Source organism: Cupressus sempervirens, chromosome 3, assembly GCF_028749045.1.
Source record: "Cupressus sempervirens isolate cs-2001-9-10 chromosome 3, ASM2874904v1, whole genome shotgun sequence".
Classification (NCBI taxonomy): domain Eukaryota; kingdom Viridiplantae; phylum Streptophyta; class Pinopsida; order Cupressales; family Cupressaceae; genus Cupressus; species Cupressus sempervirens.
This window is the reverse complement of record NC_143120.1, coordinates 226,358,138-226,385,641: the sequence shown is the minus strand read 5'-3', so window position 1 is coordinate 226,385,641 and position 27,504 is coordinate 226,358,138. Positions and strand designations below refer to the sequence as shown.

The window sequence follows — 27,504 nt, the reverse complement described above, 5'->3', positions numbered from 1 at the left end:
GATTTTGCCAAAGCTTATGACCAAATTGAGTGGCCTTTCATTCTTGCATTGCTTCAAGCACTTGGGTTTGGCCCTACTTTTCTGTAGTTAATCTAGATGCCTTTTGGGTATTCCTTTGCTTGCTTCTCTATTAATGTCCATTAGTCTCAAGCCTTTGGGCTTTATCATTCAATTTGACAAGGCTATCCTATGGCACCTCTCTTGATGTATTGGCTACTAAAGGTTTTGGGTACTTGCTCACAAATACCATCTCACAAGGGAGGGTCCATGGTATTTCCCTTTCAAACTCCCTTGATCAGCTTGTGAATGGCCATTTTGTGGATGACTCCTTCCTCACTCTCATTAGCGATGAGTAGAATGTTGCCTTTTCTCTTCAATTTCTTGACACCTTCTATCTATCTTCAGGATCTTCTATATGATGGCACAAAAACCTTTGTTATAGGCATTCTTCCCTTTCCCTACCTGTTTGGCTTGGGCATTATCAATGGAAATGGGTCTAACATGGTTAATTTTATCATTTTCTAGGCATCCCTTTTGAATTTCAAGTTTCTATTATTAAGCTCTAAAATGCGGTCCTTGTGTTAATAGAGAAGAAGTTGGAATATTGGATTGCCAAACCTCTCTCCCTTGCGAGCAAATTCTAGATTTCTTCCTAGGTGATGGCCGCCACCCATGTGTACTACTCTTCTTGTTGAGATACTTCAAAGGCCTCTTATCTCAAACTTGAGTGATGCTACGTGACTTCCTTTGGGCTTCAGATACTTCTCACTAGGACTTTCATAGAGTTACCTGGGATTTTTGTTGTCTTCCTAATGAGTTTGTAGCCTAGGCTTGTTGTCTACCCAAAAGCAATGTATTGCTCTTTGTGCAAAATGGGTTTTTCAAGATCTTTTTGGCAATGAAGCTTGGAAGATTTTTTTGTGGCATTGCATTTCTTTAGGCATTCTGGCTCACAGGCTAGCCTGGAAGGGGATTAGTTTTTAGATCTTTCTTATGACCACTGAACCTATTTAGATTCAAGGCACTTTTTCTGCCAAGAGTATTTGGAAAGCCTAGGAAGTAGTTAAGCCTTAGCTTCACTAGGTTGGTGACGGGTTCAGAGATGGGCTCTCCATGAACCAATATAATATGTAGTGGTCACCATTATTTTCTATCGAAGGTGTTCCCCTGGCCAAAGTACATGGGGCTAGTGCTCTTCATTTTTTTAAATATAGCATAAGAACCCCTAAAGATCTTTTCTCTAGAGTTACTATGAGCTTATGGTCATGGGAGGACATGAAAGTGCAATTCTGGCTCACTCATCCACATTGAGAGACTTTTGGTCTTCTAGTTTCTGTGGTGCCTCCACATTTGTCACATAAACTTGGCATTTAGTCCTCTCACACTTGGTGGAAAGACTAGAGTATCTAGCCATTCTGGTAACTAGCTATAAGCCTAGGCTAGGCTACCGATGGGTAGTTCCTCACTTGCCCATGGCCAAAATTCTCAACCAAAGATGCCATTTGCAATCTTCTCACTGTACTTGGAGTCATAGGTTTTCCACTATGTGGAAAACCATTACTGACCCTAAAATTGCACATTTCACCTGGTGTATTCTTTTCTAGGGCTTGCCTTTAGGCTCCTAGCTACAACACCTAGGTGTTCCTAACTTGCATTGCCCTTTTCCCTTTCTCTAGTCAACCAAAGACTTTTTTGCATATTTTTTGGTTTTGTTAAGGGGCTCAGTGTTATTGGTGATGGAGCCGTGATCTCTTTTGCCCCTTTTCCCTAGAACCTTTCTCTTGGCATATGATTGTTTTAGGTGACAACACCTAGATTCCCTTCAAGTACTCCCAAATATGGCATGCTTTTAGATTGGATATCTTATTTACCATTTGGAAAGATCTCAGTGTTGTTATTTTTGCTAATAACACACTTGACATTAATGTTGCTATGTATGCTAAAGCATGCATTTATAACAATGTCATGTTGAAAATTCAAGTACAAACAGATGAAGTGGCTCTGGAGGTGGCTCACCTATAGGATCTATTGGAACATTGGGGAAATGCCCCTGTATGATAGCTTGTGTTCTACCAAATTTTACCTTCGATGACTGTAACACTCCTCATGATTGTCATCAAGAACATAGTAGTTCTTCTCACCACTCACACAAGCCTTGCTCTCAACTACAGGGGTGGTACTTCTGGTTAGTGCTACTCTCCTAGAGGCTCTAGTGGTTGGAACCACTCTGCCTCACCTCCTTAGAGGTCTGATTTGGGGTGGTACCCAATGGCTCCTCCTACTACTCCTACTATTGGTTGGCCCTCTACACATTCAAACCCAAAGTAGGTGTTTGCTTAGTTGAATTTAGCCATTTCTCTTCACAGGCCTGAGGAAGAAAAAGAAGAAGATGATGATGCTACTGTTGATGGATGGGCTCTCCCTAAGCCATCTACCCACCCCACCCTCAGGTGGGGATATGATGATAAGGATCCTCCTCCCTTGATTAGTACTGTGCTAGCATCTTGAGGCTTTTTATTTTTTGAAGTCTTTATTTTGTTGAATAGTTGATATCTAGCCTTAGGCCATATGAACTCGTGGGATGATCCTATTTCCCCTGGTCCATTTTTTTGTGAATATGTAACTTTATTATTATTTTTTTTTTTTTAATATAAGGACTGATTCATTAAAAAAGAGAGTATGTGAATGATTTATAGAATATAAAATAGATGTATTCAATCATTTCAAATAATTTTAAGTGATAATTGAATTATGGTCTACTAGGAAGAGAACAAAACCTCATAACTAATAATGAAGGTGGATTTTTCTCAAATGATTTTGATAGATTTTGAAAATATTGTGGCTTTCATAACTAGAAGACAATCCATATTAATTATAATAGAATAGGTTTAGAAAAAAATTGTACATGATGTTGTTGTTGCAAGCTAGGAGTCTCATGAGTAGTTATAGTCTTGAACAAGTAATTTAGATTGAAGTTGTTGTCACTACTTTCCACATTATAAATACATCTTCTACTTATGCTCTCTATGGTATGACATCTACAAAGGAATGGTTAGATCAAAAGTCTTCATTGAGACAACATAGATTTTTTTGGCTATGAGGCATATCCAACTCTAATTAGGTTAATTGAGTGTTTACATGCATACACGACACAAAAAATTATCATATACAGTCAACAAAAATTCCCAAAAAAAAAAAAAAAAAAACAAGCATAGATTTTGGATATGAATACCTTGACTCTTCATGGCCGATAGTAACTAAATCTTTTAAACCTATCTTATCTTGTGTGAGAGGAAAACCTTAAGTTAAGTCATTTATTATTAGTCCATGGTCTCTTTTACCATTAATTTCATTGATTTAAAATAATGTGAAAACCTGCAAGAATGGTCTACTTAAGGTTTGTAATTATGGAAGGATGTTCCTTGACAAACTAAATGAATATTCTTTAATGAAAACTAAAATTCTAGCTAGAAATGTCAATTTTAAGCTTAGCTTTGAATACAGATAATAAATTTCTTCTTATTTGAAAAAATGACTTAAATCAATTGAATCCTTTAATGACATTTTTTATACACTTAACAAACAATTATCAAAACAAGAGAAAAAATTGAATAAGAGAGTGGGGAAGGAGGAAGAGTTGGACAAGACTAGCTCAACATCGGATGAAATTAAGAATAAGAGAAACAAGAAAAAGGTTAGCTAGTAAATTACCCATTTATCTACTAGTTTCACTATGAATATGACAGACTTCACTTCTAGAGCGGTCCCTTCTCCAAGAGAACAGAATGATGACTCGTCAATGATGGTAACTTCCCATGTGCATGTTGATTAAAATATAAGGAAAATTATTTCTAGTGACCCCATGTTGGTGTAGATTCATGTTGCTAAAGCTAGGAAAGGACGTTGTGCTAGTTGCAAGGAGCTCTCTATTAATGTCAACAAGATCAAGCAGTAACACTTCAAGAGAAATTTGAAGCCTTGCATAAGAGTTTCACCATTTTTACCAAGTTTTCTTGTAAGGTAATTCATGTTGTTGTTGTCACTCTCCAAGTCTTATAGCAAAAGAATGAAGAGGATGACCTTAGTGTAGAGGACTTTGCTAAGCTTTATGGCTTCTTGCTGGTCATCAAAGGGAAGAAGACGACCAATGCTAAGGCCTTGTGCTTTTTATTTTCTATTGATGACTCTCAACTATTGGTATGTCCAACTAATACTTTTTTACCAAGTCATTCAGCCTTGAAGATTCTATATTTCTTTTGTATAAACTCTATAGTGGTTATACTAGTAGTTTTGCAAATAGTCTAGGTTATATATTTTAGAATAATTTTATGCACTCTAGTAGATACTTTGTTAGTTAAGTTGGATATTTTGTTACTTATGTTCAGATGATGCTTTCCATTGGTAGTTTTGGCATGGTTAATAGTGGTTATGTGAATACGTATGAATCTATCTTGGCTGAATTTATTGGTATGTTGATAGTATTTTTCTATTAATGTGTTGTTAATGGTTTAACCATGGTTGCAGTCACCTTCTTTTGGATGCTATTAATATCAAAAATTAGAAATTATCAAATAAAATATATGAATGCAGATTTTGGATATGAATAGCTTGACACTTCATAATGGATAGTAACTAATTTACTTACACATCTCTTATATTGTGTGGGAGGAATAGCTTAGGTTAATAAGTCTATTATTAGTCCATGGTCTCTTTTCCCATATAATACAATGATTTAAACTAATATAAATATGTGCAACAATGATCTTGTTAAGGTTTGTAATATGGAAGATATTGTTTTGAATTTTTATTAAAATTCCTTAAGAAACATTCTTTAGTGAAAACTAAAATTCCAGTTGGAAAGGTTGAATTTAAGCTTAGATTAAAACTAAGATAATCAATTTTTTGTTTAAAAATATTTCTAAAATGAATTGAATTCCTTATGGTCTATTTGGTTATAGGCATAAGAATTGAGAATAGGAATGCATATTGAAATAGAAATGACTATACCTATAATAAGAAATAAATAAAAATATGCATTCCTATTCCCTTTTCTAATTGACACATTAAATGAAAAATAAAAAATATATTCCTAATTTCCTATGCAACCAAACCAATCCTTAAACCAAACCGACCCTTAAAGAACACTTTTAATAATCAAAACCCAAAGAAGATACATACTTTTAGAAAAACCTATGTATGAAAGGAAGTCAGAAAAGATACACCCAGAACATTTTCTAAACTCCATATCCCCCACCTCACATAAAATAAGCATTAGCAATGAGTATTGGAAATTCTCATTCTTCATATGACGTACCTTCTTTGATCTTATGCAGCCAAGCGCCTTCTCCAACTTAATTTCAAGCTGCTCGAGATCACGAATATTTGATGATGGAAGAGATTCTCCCATCAGTTGCCTGTCAGAAAACTCTATTTTTTCAAATTTCAACATTCATATGTAAGAGTCAAGATTCAGATAGATTTTAGCCATCAATTTAAGGGTTACAGCTAAATATATATCTGTAGAAGTACACTACAAGGTGAACCCAGAGCCAAACCTGATCGCATATGCTAGACTGTCCCTCTGTTGTCTGAGTTTAGTTGCCTCCTCTTGCCAATGCTTTTCAGATTAACAACATATAATTAGAGGTTGCCTAGTAAAACGACAGAACTGTTAAAAAACAATTGACCCAGCATACGTCGCTGTTTTAATTTCTTGTAATGATTGAAATATTCACCTCCAGATCACCGTCTGTAGAAAGAGTGTAAGGCTTCAGCAGTTTCTGATTATGACTTCCCATGTACTTCTGAATTACTCTCTCCATGCTAACAACACAGAGACAGAGAAACATTCAAAACACTGTTATAAAAAATGGAAGACATAGATCAGTAAAACAGTAATAGAATTTGCAAGTCCTTACAACTGATATTAATATTCACTTCAAGAGAGCATGCATATTCAAGAGAGCATGAATAAAATTTCAAATAGAATGTAGACCAATGTTTAAACGCACTAGCACTATGAAGTGATCCTTAGTAGCCATAAAATTAATTTTTTAGATCATTCATTCTGAAAAGAGTTAAGGATGAATCTCGACGATACTAGAATAATGAGCTATAAATATTCAGATTAGCCAGCACAGATGATAGAATAATGGGTTGCAAATATTCTTACAGTTATAATAAACACACGATATGACAGAGATGAATAAACACGAGCATAGCAGAAGAGCTTTCAAGAGATCGAAATACATGTAACAATAATTTTACAAACCGACAATCTCGAACACCACGCATCAACACTGTTAGGTACAAAAATCTGTTGTATTAGAAGATAATCAAAACATTATCAAAATTTTAATGTATCTTAGAAGATAATCAAAACATTATCAAAATTTTAATGTATCTTATTCATAGAGATTCATTTCATAAATAATTATTAAGCTTACGTCTAATATATTGAACTTTGATCATCTTTTGAAATTTTGTTACTATGACAGGATTTAAATCTGTTTGAACTTTTATACTTCATTCTATTGCTTATTGGTGGCCCTTAATTTTTCAAATTTTTTTTGAAGTCTTTTGTTTTTAACTTATTTTGTTCATATAATCACTGAAAAATAGCACACATTTGGTGCAATAAACTTGTTTTCTTCATGTATTACAATTTAATATTAGCACACATTAAGTGTAATAAAATAACACACATTGGGTGTTGTGAACTTGTTCTATCCATATTACAATTTGATCAAAGCACACATCAGGTGCAATGGACTTGTTGTGTACATTTAATTGAAAATGCTAGATTTTGAATTGTTGTAAGTGCTACACACTTAAACTTGAATGGTATACATTGAATTATTATAATTGCAATCCACTTAAACTTGAATCTGAAATATTCCCAATGTTCCTTCCCTTACCAAATGAGAGGGAAAAATTATAACGACGTGATGTCACTTGATCAAGCTATTGGATAAGAGTCCTCACATTTATCTTCATAGTCTAAAAGAGGTGGAATGCATCAATGTGGACCAATATCATCATAATGATCACAAATTTTATCTCCATCATTAGAAAAATCATTTTTACCAATAATATTTCATCAACATGACTATTGTCAGTAATCTTAATTTAGAGCTTTTGTTTGAATTTCTACTAAAGAGACAACAATTGTGTTATTTAGAAAACTATCTTTTGAATTAGTAATATGTTGAAACATGTTATGGGGTCCACTAAATATATTTGGGAGCATTGTACTTAAATCATGATCTTCTCCAAATTCAACCTTAACCATTCCAATTTCATTAGCATAAATGATTGACTATGCATCCCTAATTTTTTAAATACCTTTTATTAATACTTTTGAAACCCCTCCTTTTCTTTTCTTGTAATATTATAAAATTGGTCACTAAGTATCTTAAGAACAACATCAACACTTGTTATGTAAGGAAGCAAAGGTGCACAAAATCACTTCCAACACTAATATTTGAGAGGACAATTATGCAAATTCAACTAACTATTGCAAAGATCTCAAGAAATGCATAATAACTTAATAAAAAATAAGAATGGATGCATAACACAATGATTACCATAACTCAAACTCAAACTTGGACTTAGAGAGACTCCTTCTAGCACTAGTCTTGCAAACTAAACTTGATGATTCAAACACCTCCCCAAGCCCTCCTTTTATAGTGATTTGTGACTTGGAAACCATTTGTGGTTTTACAAAACCATGGGCAAAACAACCATGCCAAATGTTACCCACTTGTAATTTGTAACTCCAAGAATACTATTTTCTTCCATAATTTTGTCCTTTAGTTTAGATTCTCATAAAATGAGTTATTTACACTCTAAAAATAGCCCTTCTACATTGTTCTAGAAACTAGACACAATTTTAACAACTCATACACCATTTTCCAGCTCATAAACATGTGAAAAACTACCACAAGAAAATTCTGAAAAAATCTAAAAAAATTCTAGAGTGTTATGGAAAAAGCTTGCAAGGTTGAGACACAAATTTCAACATTCTCCCACTTTTTGAACACCTTCCAAGAGTCAAGGGATCTAAAGTTTCATGGATTTAATTACTAGGGGCTGAGAGACCCATAAACTCCAAACACCATCTAAACTTCTCTGTGCTCACAGGCTTAGTTAATGCATCAACAACATTCACCAAAGATTTCACCTTGCCACCCTTGACCATATCTCTCACAAAATGATATTGTACATCAATGTGCTTGGTCCTAGAATGAAATGTTAGGTTCTTTGCTAAGCAAATTGCACTCTGATTGTTACTATAAATTCTCATTGTACCCTATTTAAACTCTATATCTGAACATAGTCTCTTATGCAAGATGGCTTACTTGTAGGCATGAGTAGCTACCATGTACTATGCCTCTATAATGGACAAAGCAACTACAACTTGTCACTTGCTCATCCAATTGATTGCATCACCAAATAATATAAACACATATGTACTGGGGGATCTTCTACTATCAACATCATCAGCCCAATCTAAATCCATATAGCTTCGAATATCTAGGGAATGCTCATTTCTTGTTCGATGAAAACATATCGAGTACTCTGAGGTACCTCGCAAGTATCTAAAAACTCTTTTTACTACATCTAAATGTGCTCTTCCTAGATTAGACATGTAATGGAAAAGTACTCCCACTACTTAGGCAATGTCTGGTATTTTATAGACCATAGCATGTATCAAACTTCCAACAACACTCTGATATGGTACTTGACTTATCTCTTCCATCTCCAATAGGGATGAAGGGCATTGTGAGCTAGAAAGCTTTCTTCTCATAGTAATAGGAACACTTAATGGTTTGGAATCCTGTATATTGAATCTTCTTAGAATATTACCAACATACTTACTTTGGCCTAGCCAAAACTTTCTATTTTGTCTATCTCGTATAATCTCTATTCCTAGAATGTACCTTGCTACACCAAAATATTTCATTTCAAACTTTGCTAAACACTAAGATTTTAATTATGCAATCAAACCTTTTCCTTTGCCAATAAACAATATGTCTTCAACATATAAAACCATTACTAGGAAATAATCACCATCAAACTTTTAGTATATATAGTGATCAGATTTGGATCACACAAATCCCAAACTCAATACATATGTATCAAACTTTTGTTACCACATCCTAGGACTTTGTTTTAGACTATACAAGGATTTCTTCAATTTATAGACCAAATGATTTTTACCTTTCATAATAAAGTGCTATCACTGTGTCATATAATTTTTTTCCTCCAAATCTCTATGAAAGAAAGTTGTCTTTACATCTATCTACTCAGCTTCTAGATCATAAGCTGTTGCAATAAAAAGTAAAAATTGAATGGATGTCATTTTTTCTATAGGAGAAAAAATTTCACCATAATCAATTTCTACAACCTTGGAGTAACCTTTTGCAACCAAACATGGTTTATACTTCTCAATGCTTCCATTTGAATGCATCTTCCTTTTGAACACCCTTTTACAACCAATAGGCTTTCGTCCTTCAGGAAATCATACAAGGTCTCATGTGGCATTCCTCTTAAGAGCTACCATCTCTTCTTCCATGGAAATTTTCTAGGACTTTGAATCATTTGTACCAAGAGCCTCTTCTATAGATTTTGGTTCATCAATATTAGCATTTAAAGCAAATATACACCTCCAATCATCAGGAGAATATCCATACCTTTCAAGTTCTTTCCTTTGTCTACTAGACCTTTGAATAAGATTTGGTTCTAGTTTAGGTTTAGGTTCAGGTTCATGATCAAGTTCTCCCTCTTCCTCTAATGATTTAGAACTTGTACAACTCTCTTTAACATCTTATCTTTCTAAAGGCCTCGATTCAACTTTCTCAAGTGTAGAAGGAAGTTGAATCACATATTTCTTTCCTTCTATCCATTTTGGCTACACTATAATAGAAGAAGCCTTAAATTCTCTAAATATAACACTTTTAGAACAAAAAACCTTTTGTGTAATAGGATCCCAAATCTTGTATCCTTTCACACTGTAACTATATCTGATGAAGATACATTTGATAGCTTTGTTGTCCAATTTTGTCTACTTCTCCTTTGGCACATGAGCATATGCCTCACAACCAAAAACTCTTAGATGTATAAGTGAAGGTTTGTGGCCTGAACATGATTCCATTGGTGTTTTATAGTAGGCAACATGGCTACAGCTTCAACCCAAATTTTTTTTTCTATTCTAGCTCCACTTAGCATACTCCTAGCCTTCTCCATCAAGGTCTTGATCATTCTTTCTGCAATTCCATTCTATTGTGGAGAATACAAAGTTTTCTTCTCTCTTTTAATACCACAATCTTTAAAAAGTGTTTTGAAATCATTGGAAAAAAATTCACTACCATTATCATTTCTCAAACAATTTATCTTCTTTTTACTCTACAACTCAACCATTTCTTTAAATTCCTTGAAATGATTGAAAACTTTAGCTTTACTACTAAGAAAATAAACCCATGTTCTTGTACTGAAATCATCAATGAAGGAAACATGATAAATTGATCCAGCAATAGAAGGAACATCAACTGGACCAAATACATTCAAATAGATTAGATCCAAAATACATGAGGACTTAAGAGAACTTGAGTAAAACTAAACATGGTTTTGTTTACCATAGATACAATGCTCACAAATATCAAAATAAAGATTGCAGTCATTCAACCCATCAATAACATTTTTATTCCTTAAGGTTTGTAGACCTTTGTCACCTATGTGGCCAAGTCTCTGGTGCCATAACATAGTCTTCTCTATAGGTAACCTTGATTCAGTAGATAGAACACCCTTGAGTACCCAAAAACCATGGCCATATGTTAAAAGAGAAACCCTCTCCTTCTCAACCAAAGTAGTCCTCTTCACAATCTTATCAAAAGTACCATTACACTAGAGCATGTATGCATCAAGATGGTCCAATGTACCAAATCTACTTCCTCTTGCTATTACCATAGCACCTCTCACCATTTTCACACCTGCTTCAAAAAATTGTACATGCACACTTGCATCTATTAGTTTGCTAACAAATAAAAAATTCCTTGATATTCCTAGGATATGCAAGACACCATCAAATCTTCTAATTCTACCATTAGAAAATTTCACAGGAATACTTCTATGACCAACAATATCAAGAACTGAGTTATCACCCAAATAGACCTGACCACCATAAAAAATTTCATACTTACTAAACCAATTTCTATTAAGAGTCATGTGAAATGATGGACCTGAGTCTATCAACCATGCATTTTCACCTACATGAGTAGCCAAGGATATAATGAAATCATCTCCATCTTCCTTCTTGGACTAAGAATCAAAATCTAGCTTCTTATTTTTCTTTTCCTCTTTGTAGTCCTTTTGGAATTGTCCAAGTTTGCCACAATTCCAACAAATTACCTTGGACTTACCATAAGACTTTGATCTCCCCTTATTCTTGGACTTAGAATAGCCATGTTGCTTCTCATTCTTTTCTCTTTCTTTTGGTCTTCCTTAAACACTCAAAGCCTCTTTGGCATTCAAAGAGACCTTCCTTCTCATCTCTTCAAAAAGTAGAGAACCAACAATGTCTTGCATCTTCAAGAGAATTGAATTGCTCCCTATGGCCATGACAAGACTATCCCATGAGTCTAGCGATGAACATAGGAAGATTCAACACCTTTCTTCTTCATCCATCGACACCCCAATTGAGGTTAACTAAGTCACCCACATATGAAAACTTTCAAAATGCGCAAAAATATGTCCACCTTCTTCCATTCTTAAGGAATACAACTTCTTCCTCAAGAAAATATTTTTCACAAGTGATTTTGCTTAATAGATGTCACTTAGCTTCTTCCAAAGCTTCTTCATGATAGGTTCTTCATGGACATTAATTAGAATAGAGTGTGCAAGACACAATCTAATGAAACCTTTAGCTTTTCTATCTATCATATCATACTGTATGATCGAAGTTGAATCTATAGGCCTTAGCTTATTCCAGTTAATTGCATCCCATAGATCTTGATCATTCAATAGATCTTCCATCTTCAACTTTCACATCTTAAATTTTGTGTCAAAAAAGTTCTCTACATCAATCCTCCCTGATATGCTTGCCATATTTGTAATCCTACAACATAGAAATTAAAACCTCTGCACAAGCTCCCAATTAAACCTTGATTAGCTCAAAAAACCCTATACCCAACAAATATAACCAAAACTAGCCAAACTTTGATACCACTTGTAAGGCAGCAAAGGTGCATGGAATTGCTTCCTACACTAATCTTTGAGAGAACAATTATCCAAATTCAACTAACTATTGTAGAGATCTCAAAAAATGCATAATATCTTAATAAAAAATAACACTGAATGCATAACACAGTGATTACCATGGGGAAACCCTTTCGGTACAAAAACTTGACTCTCCAAAACCTGCACAATGTATTCTCAAATATTGAAGATTGCAATACACTTGCAATGCAAGTTCTCACAAAAGTGCATCACCATACTTTGAACATAGACTTGGACTTAGAGAGACTCCTTCTAGCACTAGTCTTGCAAATTGAACTTGATGATTCAAACACCTATCCAAGCCCTCATTTTATAGTGATTTTCCACTTGGAAACCATTTGTGATTTTACAAAACCATGGGCCAAAACCATGGGAAAAAAAATTATGCCAGATGTTACTCACTAGTAATTTGTAACTCCAAGGATACTATTTTCGTCCATAATTTTGTCCTCTAGTTTAGAACCCCATAAAATTCATATAATGAGCCCATCTACATTTTTCTAGAGACTAGACACATTTTTAACAACTCATACACTATTTTTCAACTCGTAAAGATGTGGAAAACTACCACAAACAAATTCTAGAATTTTCTAAAAAATTTCTAGAGTTTTCTAAAAAAAGCTTGCAAGGTTGAGACACAATTCTCAACAATTGGAGGGGCTTAATTAAATACAATTTATATTTTCTTTCTCCAATGTCTCTTACTTATAACTACCCAAACTTTCGAGATATAGTAATCATCATCTTCTACAACCATTATGTGAAAAGTGAGGGTAGAAATGCACACCTCTTTTTTCAATAATAATAGGATGCAATAAAAAAATATACCTATCCTCCAACAAGTAGAAAAAGAATCAAGTATCAATTATTAAGGGCTCATATACATACATACATACATATAGATACATATACATACATACATTAATACATACATACATACATACATACATATATACAATATATATGTAAACAAAAAAAGAAGCTTTGTAATACACATGAGGAATCAATGCAGGAGCATTATAGGGAAGTCAACAATCCTATATGTAGGGCTTCAAGCTCAAATTTCTAGAGTTATAGTTCACACAGTTGGGGATGTGTTTGAGGCATATTGAGGAACCTTCTACTAAGTGTGCATGATAATGGGTGTAATTGTCTCAAAGTTAGAGCCATTTTGGTGACTGTTGGGTCGTGTGCTCTTAATTTATAGAAAATTTTTGAAGATTGTGTCTGTGAACTTTGATCTGAAGGATTTGGCATGTGTGCTCATTGATTTGGATCATTTAATTGCACATGGAGCTCTATTTAAGTTTTTGCATTCTTATGTTTTCCTTCGGGTTAGTTATGCATTGTAAACTTGAGGCCTATCTTAAATATTGAGTATTTCTTTTATTTAATGTTTGCAGCCAAACCGACTACTAGCTTGATAGTATATTTAATGTTTGTGTTTATATAATTTCTATTATGCTAGGATGATGTATGGCTTGGTTTAGTATAAGAAAGGGTCTTCTGTAGTCTATAGTCATCATTCATTCAACATAGGGAAGATGGAGTAACTAAGAGAAGCGAAGTTGAGTAGAGTTAGTAGCTAAGTGTGGGCTTGGAAAAATAGAAGATTGATTGGTGGCTTGTGAGCACAAGTTAAGATTCTTCTTTGATTTTTATATCATATTGTGGATTTGAGCTACTTAGTTGTTGGATCTTGTGAAGTCTCGCAGAACTATTATTGTAATTGCGTATGTATTTAATCGTAACCCAGAAGGACTTACAACCAGACATGTTCATTGAAAATCTTATGTTTCTATTGTGAAAGTTGGCATTATATGGATCTAAATCTCTTCAAATTGTTTATATTCCTTTGTGTGATTATTTGTTTGGGGCTAGGACATTTTGTTTAGAGATTCTCCTACCTTCACTATGTTAGGAATGGTCCTCATTTATTACAATAACATAAAGACTTTGAAAACTACTTTCTTGTTATTAGAATTGTATCTAATTAAATCATAAGATAGATATGAAGAGTTTAAAAATAAAAAAACTCCCCCGCTTGGTAAAATATGCTTTTTAGTTTGATGTTTAGATGTATGTGAATAATTTTTATAATAGCTACTCACTCATATCAGCAATTCAATTTAATATTGTTTCATATATGGATGATGGTTAAAATATTTTGACTAAATTTCATTCAATACTACTCCATATGTAAAATAGAGAGAGAGAATAAATTAGTTCATGAGAATAAATTATTTCCTATCAACATCCATTCATAATCAATCAATTCTACTTTTGGAAGGCTTATGAATCTACCTCTACTTGTGTTAAATTGCTTTAACGAAAATTGTGCTCCATACATCTATTTCACGTTTTGTTGTGAACCCTTCTTCTTGATGTGGTCAACATATTCATGATTCATTTGATTGTTTTTAATAAAGGGCATAAACTAGGACATTAGATGTACTCTATATACTATAGTTGTGGCATCTTTGTGGAAATCTTAAAATAGGTGCTCTAAATAAAGATAGTATTGTGGAAACTACTACTCTTAGTGATAATAATGTTACTATTGCTGGAAATATTGTTAATGATAAATTTTATTTGTCAAAACATATTTTATAATATTAGATATACAATTCGTGATGCTTGTGATAATGTTGATATTTAATCATGTAGTTTGTGTACGTAAAGCTATGGAAGTATTAATTTTCCCTCTTCAACAATAACTCTATGGAAGGATATGATTGTAAATATTTATCCCACTCATCTATCAAGGCAAAGAATATTATGTATGTGTCACACTCAAATTAAGATATAATGGTGTGGGTGCTAATATTTCAATGTATTTATTATATCAATGTGTTGATTTCAATTGTATTCTATTTTTTGATGAATAATTATTTTCTATTAATAAATAATATACTTAGATGTAATTCACCAAAAAGGGGCTGGGGGATACAAGATCACCCTACAAAAGTTCACACAACCATAGCCAAAATCAACACCTATTCATAAAAAAACAACTTATAAGAAAAAACCCTTAGGCTCCTAGTGTAGTGCCAGTTGAGGGGGGTGGTTCATTCTGATCATGAAATCCCCAGTCATCCCTGGGATTGGCAGGTGGGCTAGGAACAATCTAGCCATCAGCATCATCATCAAGGGCTTGGTCTTCATCTTTGGTATTAGTCCACATATGTGAAATAGCCAACACTAGGTGAAAGGGTTGTTTACTAGAAACAACACGTAGAGCACCAAAAGGGGGAGCCACTAGGCTCAGGGACTAGCTTGTGCCACCACAAGGTGAGGAAATTGAGCAGTAATGCCAATCACCATCGCCACCACTAGGAAAGTAGTGGCAGGAAGCTTGTAAGAATAGCATGTGCGAGCGATGGTCAGAAGAGCTGCACCCGTGACAATGGCCCCTTAGCAGAGTAGTATTAGCTGAAGCATTAAGAGACACTTTGGTAACCATATAGGGAACATTACCCCAATGATTGAGTATATCTTGAAGGTGGGCCACCTCTAGAGCCATCTTATTAGCTTGTACTTGAATCTACATCATTACATTGTTACAAATTCATGCTTTAGTGTACATTGCAAAAAATCTACAAGGCCCACGGAATAGCAATAAAATATTATTGTAAAAAATAATAATAATAATAAATAATTTCACTACTCAGGTGGCATGCTAGAGGAGCTTAAGAAGAGCAGTGGACAGGTGGAGTCATTGGAGACAGAGTAGCTATTGGTCAGCAGGAGTCGCAGTAGTTAGGGAGACTATTGACAGTCGCCATTGGCAGTTGCCAGGACCGCTAATGGTTTCTATGACTTCTAGCCAATTTTGCAAACTACGACAACCCAAAATCAATTTTATTTTATTTTATTGTCTCAGATTGTGTGCAAAGGTTGTAAAACCTTGTTAGGAAAAATTATTTTTCATCCCAAATCAACATTGTCTAAAAGCAACAAACTTTATATGAAAATGGTTGTTTTGACACCTTCTAAATCCATTAGTGAGGTTTGTTTGGCCTTAAAGTGCTCAAAAAAAAAGAGACAGTTCTATTTTCACAAAAATACCCAAAAGATGCCATATATGTTCTATCAAACCCTCGTTCTTCTTTTTCTTCAAACAAGAATAAGAATCCACAGGCAATGCTCTGATACCAAGTAGGATTTGACAATGAAAAAATCCATAGACCCTAGATATCCTGCATGCAAATAACCTATTACAAGGAAGAAATAAAAATAGAGAAAGAAAAGGATTTTTTCAACAAAAAATAAAATTATATTTGCTTGTGAAAAAAATAATAAAAGAAATTACAATTGATCAATTCTTATGAAGGAGATCAAAACACTAAAAGGGAAGTCCTAAGAGATAATGACATTTAATAATTACTAATTAATTATTAAATAGAAATACAAGATGCACAAAGTGAAATATTAAGAAGGAAGAAAAGGTAATTTAATAAATGAAATTAAATTAACCTCTTTCTCTAATAGTTACCTTGTACGTTGCAGAGCTTACCTTATTATTTTGATATCAGTGATAGTTTGGTGGGAAATGTACAAATTGGCAAGCCACATGGTCAATTTTGTTATAGTGGATCTTTTGATATGGAGGGAGAAACATTATTTTCTAACACCCTCACTTAATTTATACCACTAATAGCTCCTTATGTAGGAGAAAAATTATTATAGTGAAAATTTCAAAAAGGATGGGTCTCAACATTAAGACTTCTTAGCTACCCATTTACATCATAAAGTTTTGGTTCCCCTTCTCACTATCACTTTGGAAAATAAATTATCTTGTTATTATGTTTTAAATTTTTAACTGCTTCACTCATAACCATTTGGGATTTTCCTCGATTAATGTAATTTCTTTTTCTTTAGGGTTTTCACCCTAACAACTAGTTTTGGTTTACCACAAGCCCTTCAAAGACTTTGTACAAATATCATCCCAATGATGGGGAAACTATGGTTGATATTTTCTCCTTTATAAAATTTTTCTTTTCATGGATGTCTTGGTAGACAATGATTCTGATTTTCTCAATCCATTTGTAGTCTTTGAAAATTCAAACTTTGATAGATTTTTATTATTTCTCACACTCAAACATTTTTATTTAAACAAATATTTGATCATACCTATGATCTTCTACCAACTTGATACATAGCTCCATCAAAAGTTCATTTTAAAGAGCTTTTTAATAGAATTCTTTTTACACTATATGCCAACAATTATTTTAATGAAAACTCTTTGAACAACAAATATTACATGGATGTAGATCCCAAAACTAGTCTTTTGTAAGTCCTTTTCTATTACAATTTGAATATTGCATATATTGTCTACATTGAACAAGTTTGGTTGAACCCATGTCATCATTTCATTTATATGTTGTATATCCTAGTCCTTCCTACTTTGATATCACTATTTTCTCAATAGGATCTCTGATTCCTTGTTCATGCTTTTTCAATCCTTTACCTTTGTAACGCATTTTCTTCATAACATTCCAACCAACATTCTTATTATCACAAATGAGACTATTTGATCCCACTATTTCATGTTCTTTCTAACATTCTTTAACATAAACAAGTTCAGCAAAATCACACTTATCAAGCGGTAATTCCAAACCATTTGTACTACATGAAACATCACATACTGATTTTGTCTTCAAGAATGCATTTCTCACTATAAGTTATTGATTTAATTCATGGAATCTTTTAACACACTATTCGAGCCTCTTCCAATTTTTTCATTTTTCACTCAATTTTATTTATTTATCTTCTTAATAGCATCAATCTACTTTAATTTTTGTTCTAGATTTTTATTTTCATATATATATAAACACTAATCTCATTAAAAAAATTACACCTTTCTACTCCCATATCATCGCTTAACTTTGTCACTTCTTTCAAAGAATTCTTTTCACAAATTATTGTTATATTATCTTTCCTTGCCTTCTTTAATTCTTCTTGTAAATTATTTATCTCAAGAATTAAATTTGCATTCCCCTTTAACATTCTTATACCTTGTTTTCCCATTGCATAGAGAAATAAAGTCAGATTACTCTCCTTCAAGAAACTTAGCATAATTTTTTTACAACTTCATATTTCCCCTTGTAATTTGTGATACATTTAGCACCAATACTTCCCTTCACAAATGGTTAAATAGAGAACTCCTATTCTCTTCATTTAATTTATTTTGAAGTAAATTATTTATATTCACCAGCCACAAATTCTAGTAAGAATATTTTATTTTATTAACAAATACATTCATTTATCTCCCTTTCCATCCAAGAACATTTAACATTGTTAGAATCCTTCATTCCTCATCTCAATCTACACTTTTTTTTACTCTGCCTAAATAAGATCTTACAAATTTAGAATTAAACTTACCTTTTTTATAACCTTGATTAACTATCTAGCTTCTCCTTGAGGCAATCAAGAAGCTTCTACACTTTTACTTCACACACAATTTATTTCCAAACACTTTATTTTGTAATTAGTATTCCTTCGTATAGACTAGCTCCAAGTTGGAAACAAAAAATGAACCATAATGACCTCCTTCCATCTAATCAAAAGTCTATCTATAGTCTATGGTGACAAGGCACTCTAAATCAATCTTTTTGATAATAGTTGGCTTCATCTCACTTCAGCTTCTTCACTCTCAAGGAAACAACAATTCTACTTCTATTTACAGAGGTTTGGGAAATTTCTTGAACACCAAATACATTTATTACACATATTATAATATACTATCTCAGTGCATTTTATTTAATATGGGTAGCTAAGGAGGCTGGAAGTAAGCAACAAGAATGGAAAAATGACAGATATTGACAGATAAGCTAGCAAGTTGTCGGTTGTGGATGACTGATGAACATCAAGAAGGTGGAGAAATTAGTACCTCCAACACTCCCCCTTAATCTCTACCATTGATAAATTTTACAGATCAATAATAGTCATTTTCTCTTGCAAATATTCAAAGTTACTTTTTGGTAATACCTTAGTGAAAATATCTGCCAATTAATCTTTAGATTTGCAAAACTCAAGGAACACTTCTCCATTGTTAACTAATTCCCTAATGAAGTGGTACCTTTTTATCAATGTTTTTACTCCTTTTAGGGAATACATGATTCTTAGATAATGAAATTTATGATTTATTGTCACAAAGGATTGGTGTTGGTTCTTCTTGATTATGTTGTAGATCTAAGAGAACTCGATGTACATATACTACTTGACATGCAGTGGCATTGGTAGCTACATATTCTATTTCAGCTAATAAGATTGTGATTATAGGTTGATTTTTTGATGTCGATGATATGACTCTTGACCCAAAGTAAAAGATATACTCAAAAGTGTTCTTCCTATCATCAACACTACCTGCAAAATCATTGTTAGTATAACCGATCAAACCAAAAATGTTATCTTTGGAATATAGGATTCCATATCTTTTTGTTCCTACAATATATCTCTATATTCTTTTTCAAACTTTCCAATAAGAATTTTGTGGTGACTCCATGAACCTTGAGATAAAACTTACACCATACATTATATCTAGCCTTGTTGCTATCATATACATTAAACTTCCAACAAGTTTTTAAAACATAATTAGATCAACATTTGAGCTCTTATCTTCCTTGATAAATGTTGTTCCTATTACACTAGAGTTGACAATGGATTGCAATTTATTATATTAAATCTCTTCAAAACATCCATTATATACTTGGATTGACAAATGAAGATACCTTTGTTAGATTGAATAACTTCAATGCCTAAGAAGTATCTCATCAACCTCAAATCTATCATTTCGAATTCTTTCTTCATTCCTAAATTGAACATGTCTTTTGATAGATTTTCACTAAATATCAAGTCATCAACATATAAAAACACAATCAAATTTAGACTTCCTTATTAGACTTTACATACAATGTGGGATCACTACCATTTCTATTTAATTGATTACTTATCATGTATGAATCAATAGTCTTCTACCAAGCTCTAGGTGTTTGTTTCAAACCATAAAATGCCTTATTTAATTTATATACTTTGTCTTTATGCCTACAAACCTCATAACCAGGTGGTTTCTTAACATAAACTTCTTCATCAAGAAAACCATGCAAAAAGGCTGATTTTACATCAATTTAATATACATTCTAATTATTTTATACATCTATTATTAAAATAGTTCTAACTTTATCAGGTCTAGCAAGTAGAGAAAATGTTTCATTATAATCAACTCTAGATTTTTGTGAAAATCCTTTAGCAATTAGCCTTAACTTATGCTTAACAATTTTACTTTTTGTATCAAATTTAGTTTTACAAACTCACTTGACTCCTATACTTTATTTTGAATAGAGTAAATCCATTAATTCCCATGTTTTATTCCATTCAATAGAGTCAATTTCCTCATTAATTTCCTTGATCCATTTATCTTCTTTAATTGCTTCTTCAAAATACAATGGATCACAAGAATATAAAGAAAAATTTGAGCATATGTTTTCATTCTCTTCTTCTTGATTGTATCTCTCTTTTAGGCTTCTTTTTTTCTTACCTTTGTACAACTTGATCATCACTTATATTTGAATCTTGAGGTGATGCTTCTTGCACAACATTCCTTGGTGGGGTACTGGGTGGTGTTTGAGTACCTTCTTCTTTTGATTCATCTTCACTTTGCAATATTTGTGCTCATCTTGTGACTTGTTTGTTATCATTTCCATACCATGAATATTCTTCTTCAAATTTAACATCCCTACAAATGATCAAATTTTTTGAAAAAGGGTTATAAAATTTATAAGATTTTGATTCTTCACCATAACCAATAAAGATACATTTTTCAATTTTATCATCCAATTTCCTTCTCAAATTAAATGACACAAATGAATAAGAAACATATCCAAAAACTCTAAAATGAGATATATTGTGTTTGTTACTATTTCATGCCTCCTGCAGAATTTTGTTCTTACACTCTTTGTAGGACTCATGTTCAAGATGTATACATCACATGGGACTACTTCTGCCCAAAACTCATTGGATAGATTTTTGGCCTTCAACACACTCCTTTTCATTTATATTATGCTTTTTTTCTTCCTCTTTGGAATTCCATTTATTTGTAGCATGTACCTTGTAGTAAACTACTTCTTAATTACATGATATCTACAAAAGTATAGAAACTCATTAGAATTAATTCACCACCTCTATCATATCATAATACCTTGATGTAAAGACCACTTTTTTTTTTCAACCAAAGTTTTGAACTCCTTCAATTTTTCAAAACCTTCACTCTTTTGTTTGAGAAAGTATATCCAAGTCTTCCCTCTAAAATCATCAATAAATGTTAAGAAATATATGCTTCCTCCTAAAGATGTTTTCATAGGTCCATGTATATTAGTTTGAACTAATTCTAATTGTACTATTTCTCAATATAAACCTCCTAATAGAAAGCTTTCTCTATGTTGTTTTGCCAATATAAAAAATTCACATAAACTTGGTGATTGCACTGTTTGAGGTAATCCTCTCACTAAATTTTTCTTTTTTAACAATCTCAAAGAATCAAAATGGATATGACCATACCTCAAATGCCATAACCATGAATGGTCTGAGAATATTGTCTTGAAACTAACTTCTTATGCTCCTTGAATGTAATGAATCTGAAGTGGGAACATTTAGTTTTGTGTCATGTTGACACTTGCAATTAACTTTCCATAGGATTTCTTTCTAAAATTGTGAAAATATCATTATAAAAGGAAACTTTGTAACCTTTTTGCATTACTTTACTAACACTCATGAAATTGTATTTTAATCAAGACACAAAATACACATTAGGAATAAACCTTTTCCATCATTTTTGGTCAAGAAATTTACAAGAACTTTTCCCATTATAGATACTTTACTATCATTTCCCAAATTTACTTCAAATTTGACAAAATCATCCAAACTAGCAAGAAAATCTTTATTTCAAGTCATGTGGTTACTACATCCACTATCTAGGAACCATATGTCACTAGAACTTTCTTGAGAGACATTACAAGTTATGGATAAACTTCCTAAATTTTTATCAGATATATTTGAGTAATTAGCACCATAAATTGAATTCAAGATTTATCAAACCTTGATGATGGATGCTAGAATTGACTTCTACGATGTCCTATGTTTGAACTCTAAATGGATTCATTTTTTCTTTCTTCTTGATTTGGATTTACATTGTTACATTATAAAGATCACCAATATAATTGAGAGGGGCATGAGGGAGGGGTAAATTAGTTATACAACTATTATAAAAATTATCAACCTTTTTAATCCTTAACCATATTAAAAATATAATCAACAATAATAACAAGATACTCATACACAATAACACCATATACATTAACTAAGGAAACCCTTGATAAGAAGGAAATCCCCAGTGGGGATGGTACTCACAAAATGATCTACTAATAAAAATATTCCTTGTTAGAGTATGCACCCTATTAGGAGCCTATGAAATACATTTATTACATATCAGTCCCTAATAGGAGACTTTGAATCCCTATTAGGAGATTTCAACCCTATTAGGATTTGTGCCAACCCTTTTAGTGTTGTAGAAGGTAGATGGACCCACTATCCAAATAGGTTCAGAGGTAAAACCAATCAACCCACTATCCAAAATATCTCTATCTTATTTGTTGTGGAATAATAGAATTGAATTCTACTTCCTCTTCTATCCTATCAAACAAAATTAATGTTCCTTCTAATCTTTATATCAAATCACCATCTTCATATCCAATAATCCCTTGGATAGCTTACTCGCCTTTACCAAAATACTCTTCTCTAATTCTCACTCAAATGGTAATTTTCATCCAACACACCTAAAAGAAGGAAAATATCTTTTCTTTATACTATTTCCTCAAACTAATTCCTTGAGTTGGGGTTGAGGCTTTCCCAAATAATTATAATAGGAGCACATTAAGATAATTAATTATTTCACAATCACACAATAGTGTCATCTCACAATCTTTACAAATTTTCACACATGTGAATCTAGACCTTTCTCACTTGCTTATGTCACCATTAGGCTATCCTTTGTCACTTTATAAATTTGCATATCACAATTATATCTATGTTAGGAGATAAAATCCAATCATTAGAAACTACTTATGATGCACTTTGTCTCTATACTACTCTCTCTAAATCCCACATATCTTCTACATGTCTTCGACTTCATGTGCACTTAACCTCATCATTAGGACACAGTGTAGAACACATCCTTAATCACATTTCACATGAACATCAAACTTCTATCCGTACAACCATGACCTATGTCTTCTATTTTTCTAGTCTTTACAGAATTACTACTATGTTGACATTGATGAAAAACATAGTCATAAATGCATTATGTCGATCATGTTGCCTGCTCTCCAATGCTTAGGATACTCCCCAAAAAGAATAACATCAACATTCATGCTAAGAATCTCTCCTTTTGTCATCAATGATGACATAGATGAAAAATATATAAGTTCAAAGAATACCAAAAATAATAATCTTTTGTTGTACTATTGTTCTTCTCATCTTTTCAAATCCTCTTTATCAATCAAATCCAAAATATTTTGAAACACTACTTTGTTCTATAACTCTTACTTAAGGATTGGCATTAGTTGTTCACACACTAAATGACTTGCAGATTCTCCCCCACTCAATGTTTGTCCCCATTGACATTAATAATATAATAGTTTTCTCTTATACATAGGAGATCCTCAGTCTCTCCCCCATATATCAATCTTTTCTCTATTAGAGGATCTTCTCTCCAATACATGGTGCTTCTTTATGAAATCTCTCCACCATACATTTATAGGAGATGTTTTTCATGCATATTCTCTCCCACACTAACATCAATAATAGGCTTCATTATGCCAATCATCTTCTCCAAGTCTTCAACCAGCTTGAATATCCAAAGACACTATTCACAACTAGCTACCAAGAATCCTAGATGACTCTAATCGTCTGTAATGCTCCCACATATAGGAAGCACTAGAAATTAGTCCAGTCAAACAATAGTAATCTATACCACTCAAATGATTCAATCTTTGTATCATCTACTCTATAGTAGGTAGGGGCATAACCCCAAGCATACCTCTTAAGCACTCAAATGTATCTTTAGGAAAGAGCTTCATAAATATATCTGCAATCTGATCTTTAGTGTTGACATACTCCAATCTGATTTCTTTTTCTACAAATTTCTCTCTTAGAATATGATACTTAATAGATATATTCTTAGTCTTAGAATGCAATATATCATTCTTAGACATACTATACTTGTGTTATCACAATGTATAATAACAATGTCTAAAAATTATATCCCAATATCCTACAACATCTACTTCATGCACATCATTTGATTACAATTATTTGATGATGTTACATACTTTGCTTTAGCTATACTCTTTGAAATATAATCTTATTTCTTGCTTAGCCATGAAACCAATCTTCCTGCTAAGAGAAATGCTCCACCATTGGTGTTTTTTCTGTCATCCATACCACCTGGCCAATCTACATCAATATAAGAACATAAATTTAAATTACTTGATTTGTCATGTCATATCCCATAATTAGATGTTCCCTTCAGATATCTAAATATCCTCTTTATTGCTACATAATGATACTCCTTAAGCTCAACTTGAAGTCTAGCTACAATCCCAACTACATTTTCTATATCTAGTCTGGTGTGAGTTAGATGTTGAAAACCTCTAATCATTGAACTGTACTTCTTCTACTCAACTATAGGTGTCTCATCTTTGCTAGATAACTTGTGACTAGTTATCATTGGTGTACCAACAAGCTTACAACTTTTCAAGACAAATATTTTTCAACAAGTATTTCAAATACTTAGCTTTGGATATGAAAATCTCATCATTGTTTTGCACAATATGCAAACCTAGAAAGAAGTTCATTTAACAAATCATGCTCATCTCAAACTCATTCTTTAGTTCTTTAGCAAATATTTGACTTGCTTCATCATTGTCTATGAAGAATATGTCATCAACAAATATCACTATTATCAAAAAACCATTCTCAATTTCTTTCAAATACAAGGTTAGCACACCTTTAGCAAATTGAATTTTTGCCAAATACTTGTTCAATATTGCATACCATGTTTTAGGTGCTTGCTTTAAACCATATAGAGATTTATTGAATTTGCATACCATATCTTTGTCTTCTATCAAATGGAATGCTTCAGGCTACTCAATATAAACCTCTTCTTCAGGTTCTTGATTTAAAAAGGTTGATTTGACATCCATCTGATACTCTTTGAACTTCTCATTTGCTGCATAAGCCAAAACCATTCTCACTGCTTCCATTATGGCTACAAGGACATATGTCTCTTCATAATCTATTCCTTCTTGTTGCGAATAACCTTTTCATACTAGTCTAGCTTTTTTTCCTTACAACTTTACCTTGTCCGTTCATCTTGTTTCTAAATATCCATTTAGTTCCTATGACATTCTTGTGTTTAGGACTAGGAACCAATTCCCATGTCTCATTATTTATAATCTAATCTAGTTCTCACTTCATTTCCTAAATCCAATGATCATCATTGCATGCCCCATATGTACTCTTAGGTTCTACTTGAGAAATTAATCATAATTCCTCATTGACCTTTTTATCCTTTGGATCAATAATAGTCACCAAAGCTATCTCTTCTTTTTCTTTATCTTTCTTAACCAATTGATTCTTATTATTTTTATCATCACAGTCATTCATGCTTGTTTTAAATTCTTCATCTTCATTAGAAAGTAATTTCTTTCTAGTTTTTCTTACTCTCTTAGGACATTTGGATGAAAAATGACCAAAATCTTTACATGTCCAAAAACCAAAATTTTCATACCTTCTAGTTCCCTTTTCATAATTAGATCAATACCTTCTTTGATCTTCTTGTCTTCTTCAGATCTAGATTCATCTTTACTTGTGCTTCTATTCTTTTCTATGCAGAAAAGGGATTCTAGATTTGGAAACTCAATCCTCAATTATGTATATAGTTCTAATATCTCACGAAGAACCTCCATCTTCTGGGTGTCAAAATTTTCTCTAACTTAGGACTTTCTTTTCTGAAGTGACTTGCCATTGATCTCCCAAACCTTTTAAGCTTTCTCTTCAAGGACCTAATTCTTTGATATCAACTATTAGAATATAAAGTCCACCTTTATAACTGAGGGGAGGGGGGAGTAAATCAGTTATACAACTATTATAAAAATTATCAACCTTATTAATCCTTAACCATATGAGCAATATAATCAACAACCATAAAAATATACTCATACATAATAACACCACATATGTTAACTAGGGAAGCTCTTAAATAGAGGGAAAAACCTGGTGGGGATGGTACTCACAAAATGATGTACTAATATAAATATTCTTTGTTATAGGATGGACCCTGTTAGGAGTCAATGAAATATATTTAGTAAATATCAATCCCTGTTAGGAGATTTTGAATCCATGTAAGGAGATTCAAACCCTATTAGGAGTTGTGCTAACCTTATTAGGGTTGTAGAAGGAATGTTTGACCACTGTCCAAACAACTTTAGGGGCAAGAACAATGAACCTCATGTCCAAATGATCCCTATATTATTCCTTGCAAAATAATAGAATTGAACTGTATTTCCTCTTCTATCTCATCAATCAGACTTCTGTTCCTTCTAATCTTCATACCAAATCACCAAGTTCACATCCAATAATCCATTGGATCACTTACTCACATTTACCAAAATACTCTTATCTAATTTGCACTTCTCAAATGGTAATTCACATCCACCACACCTCAAACAAGGAAACTATCTTTCTTTTATACAATGTCCTCAAAAGAATTGCTTGAGGTAGCCTTGAGGCTTTCCCAACTAATTATAATTGGACCACATTAAGATAATTAGTTATTTCACAATCACATAGCATTGTCGACTCATAATATTTACAACTTTTCACACGTGCAACTATAGACCTTGCACACTTGCTAACATCACCATCAGGCTATCCTTTATCACTATAGATCTTTGCATATCACTATTATATATCTGTTAGGAGATGCAATCCAATCATTAAAAATTTCTAATCAGGTACTCTATCTCTATACTGGTCTTTGTAAATCTTGCATATCTTTTGTATGTCTTTGAATTACTTCATGTGCACTTACCCTCATCATCAGGACATAATGTAGAACATGTCCTTAAATATGCTTTAGTTGAACATCAAACTATTGTCCATATGAGCATG

The 27,504-nt window shown here is 32.7% G+C and overlaps 1 protein-coding gene across 1 annotated transcript in view; it reads right to left on the bottom strand.

The window, feature by feature from the left end:
• The window catches only part of LOC149565657 (floral homeotic protein AGAMOUS-like), an 80,797-nt gene that overhangs the window by 38,106 nt on the left and 15,187 nt on the right, over positions 1 to 27,504 (bottom strand). The window contains exons 2-4 of the mRNA XM_089816364.1: positions 5,736 to 5,823; positions 5,556 to 5,617; positions 5,315 to 5,414 (exon numbers count right to left, since the gene is read on the bottom strand). Coding sequence (XP_089672490.1) covers positions 5,315 to 5,414; positions 5,556 to 5,617; positions 5,736 to 5,823 — 250 coding nt within the window. The remainder of the gene's footprint in view (positions 1 to 5,314; positions 5,415 to 5,555; positions 5,618 to 5,735; positions 5,824 to 27,504) is intronic.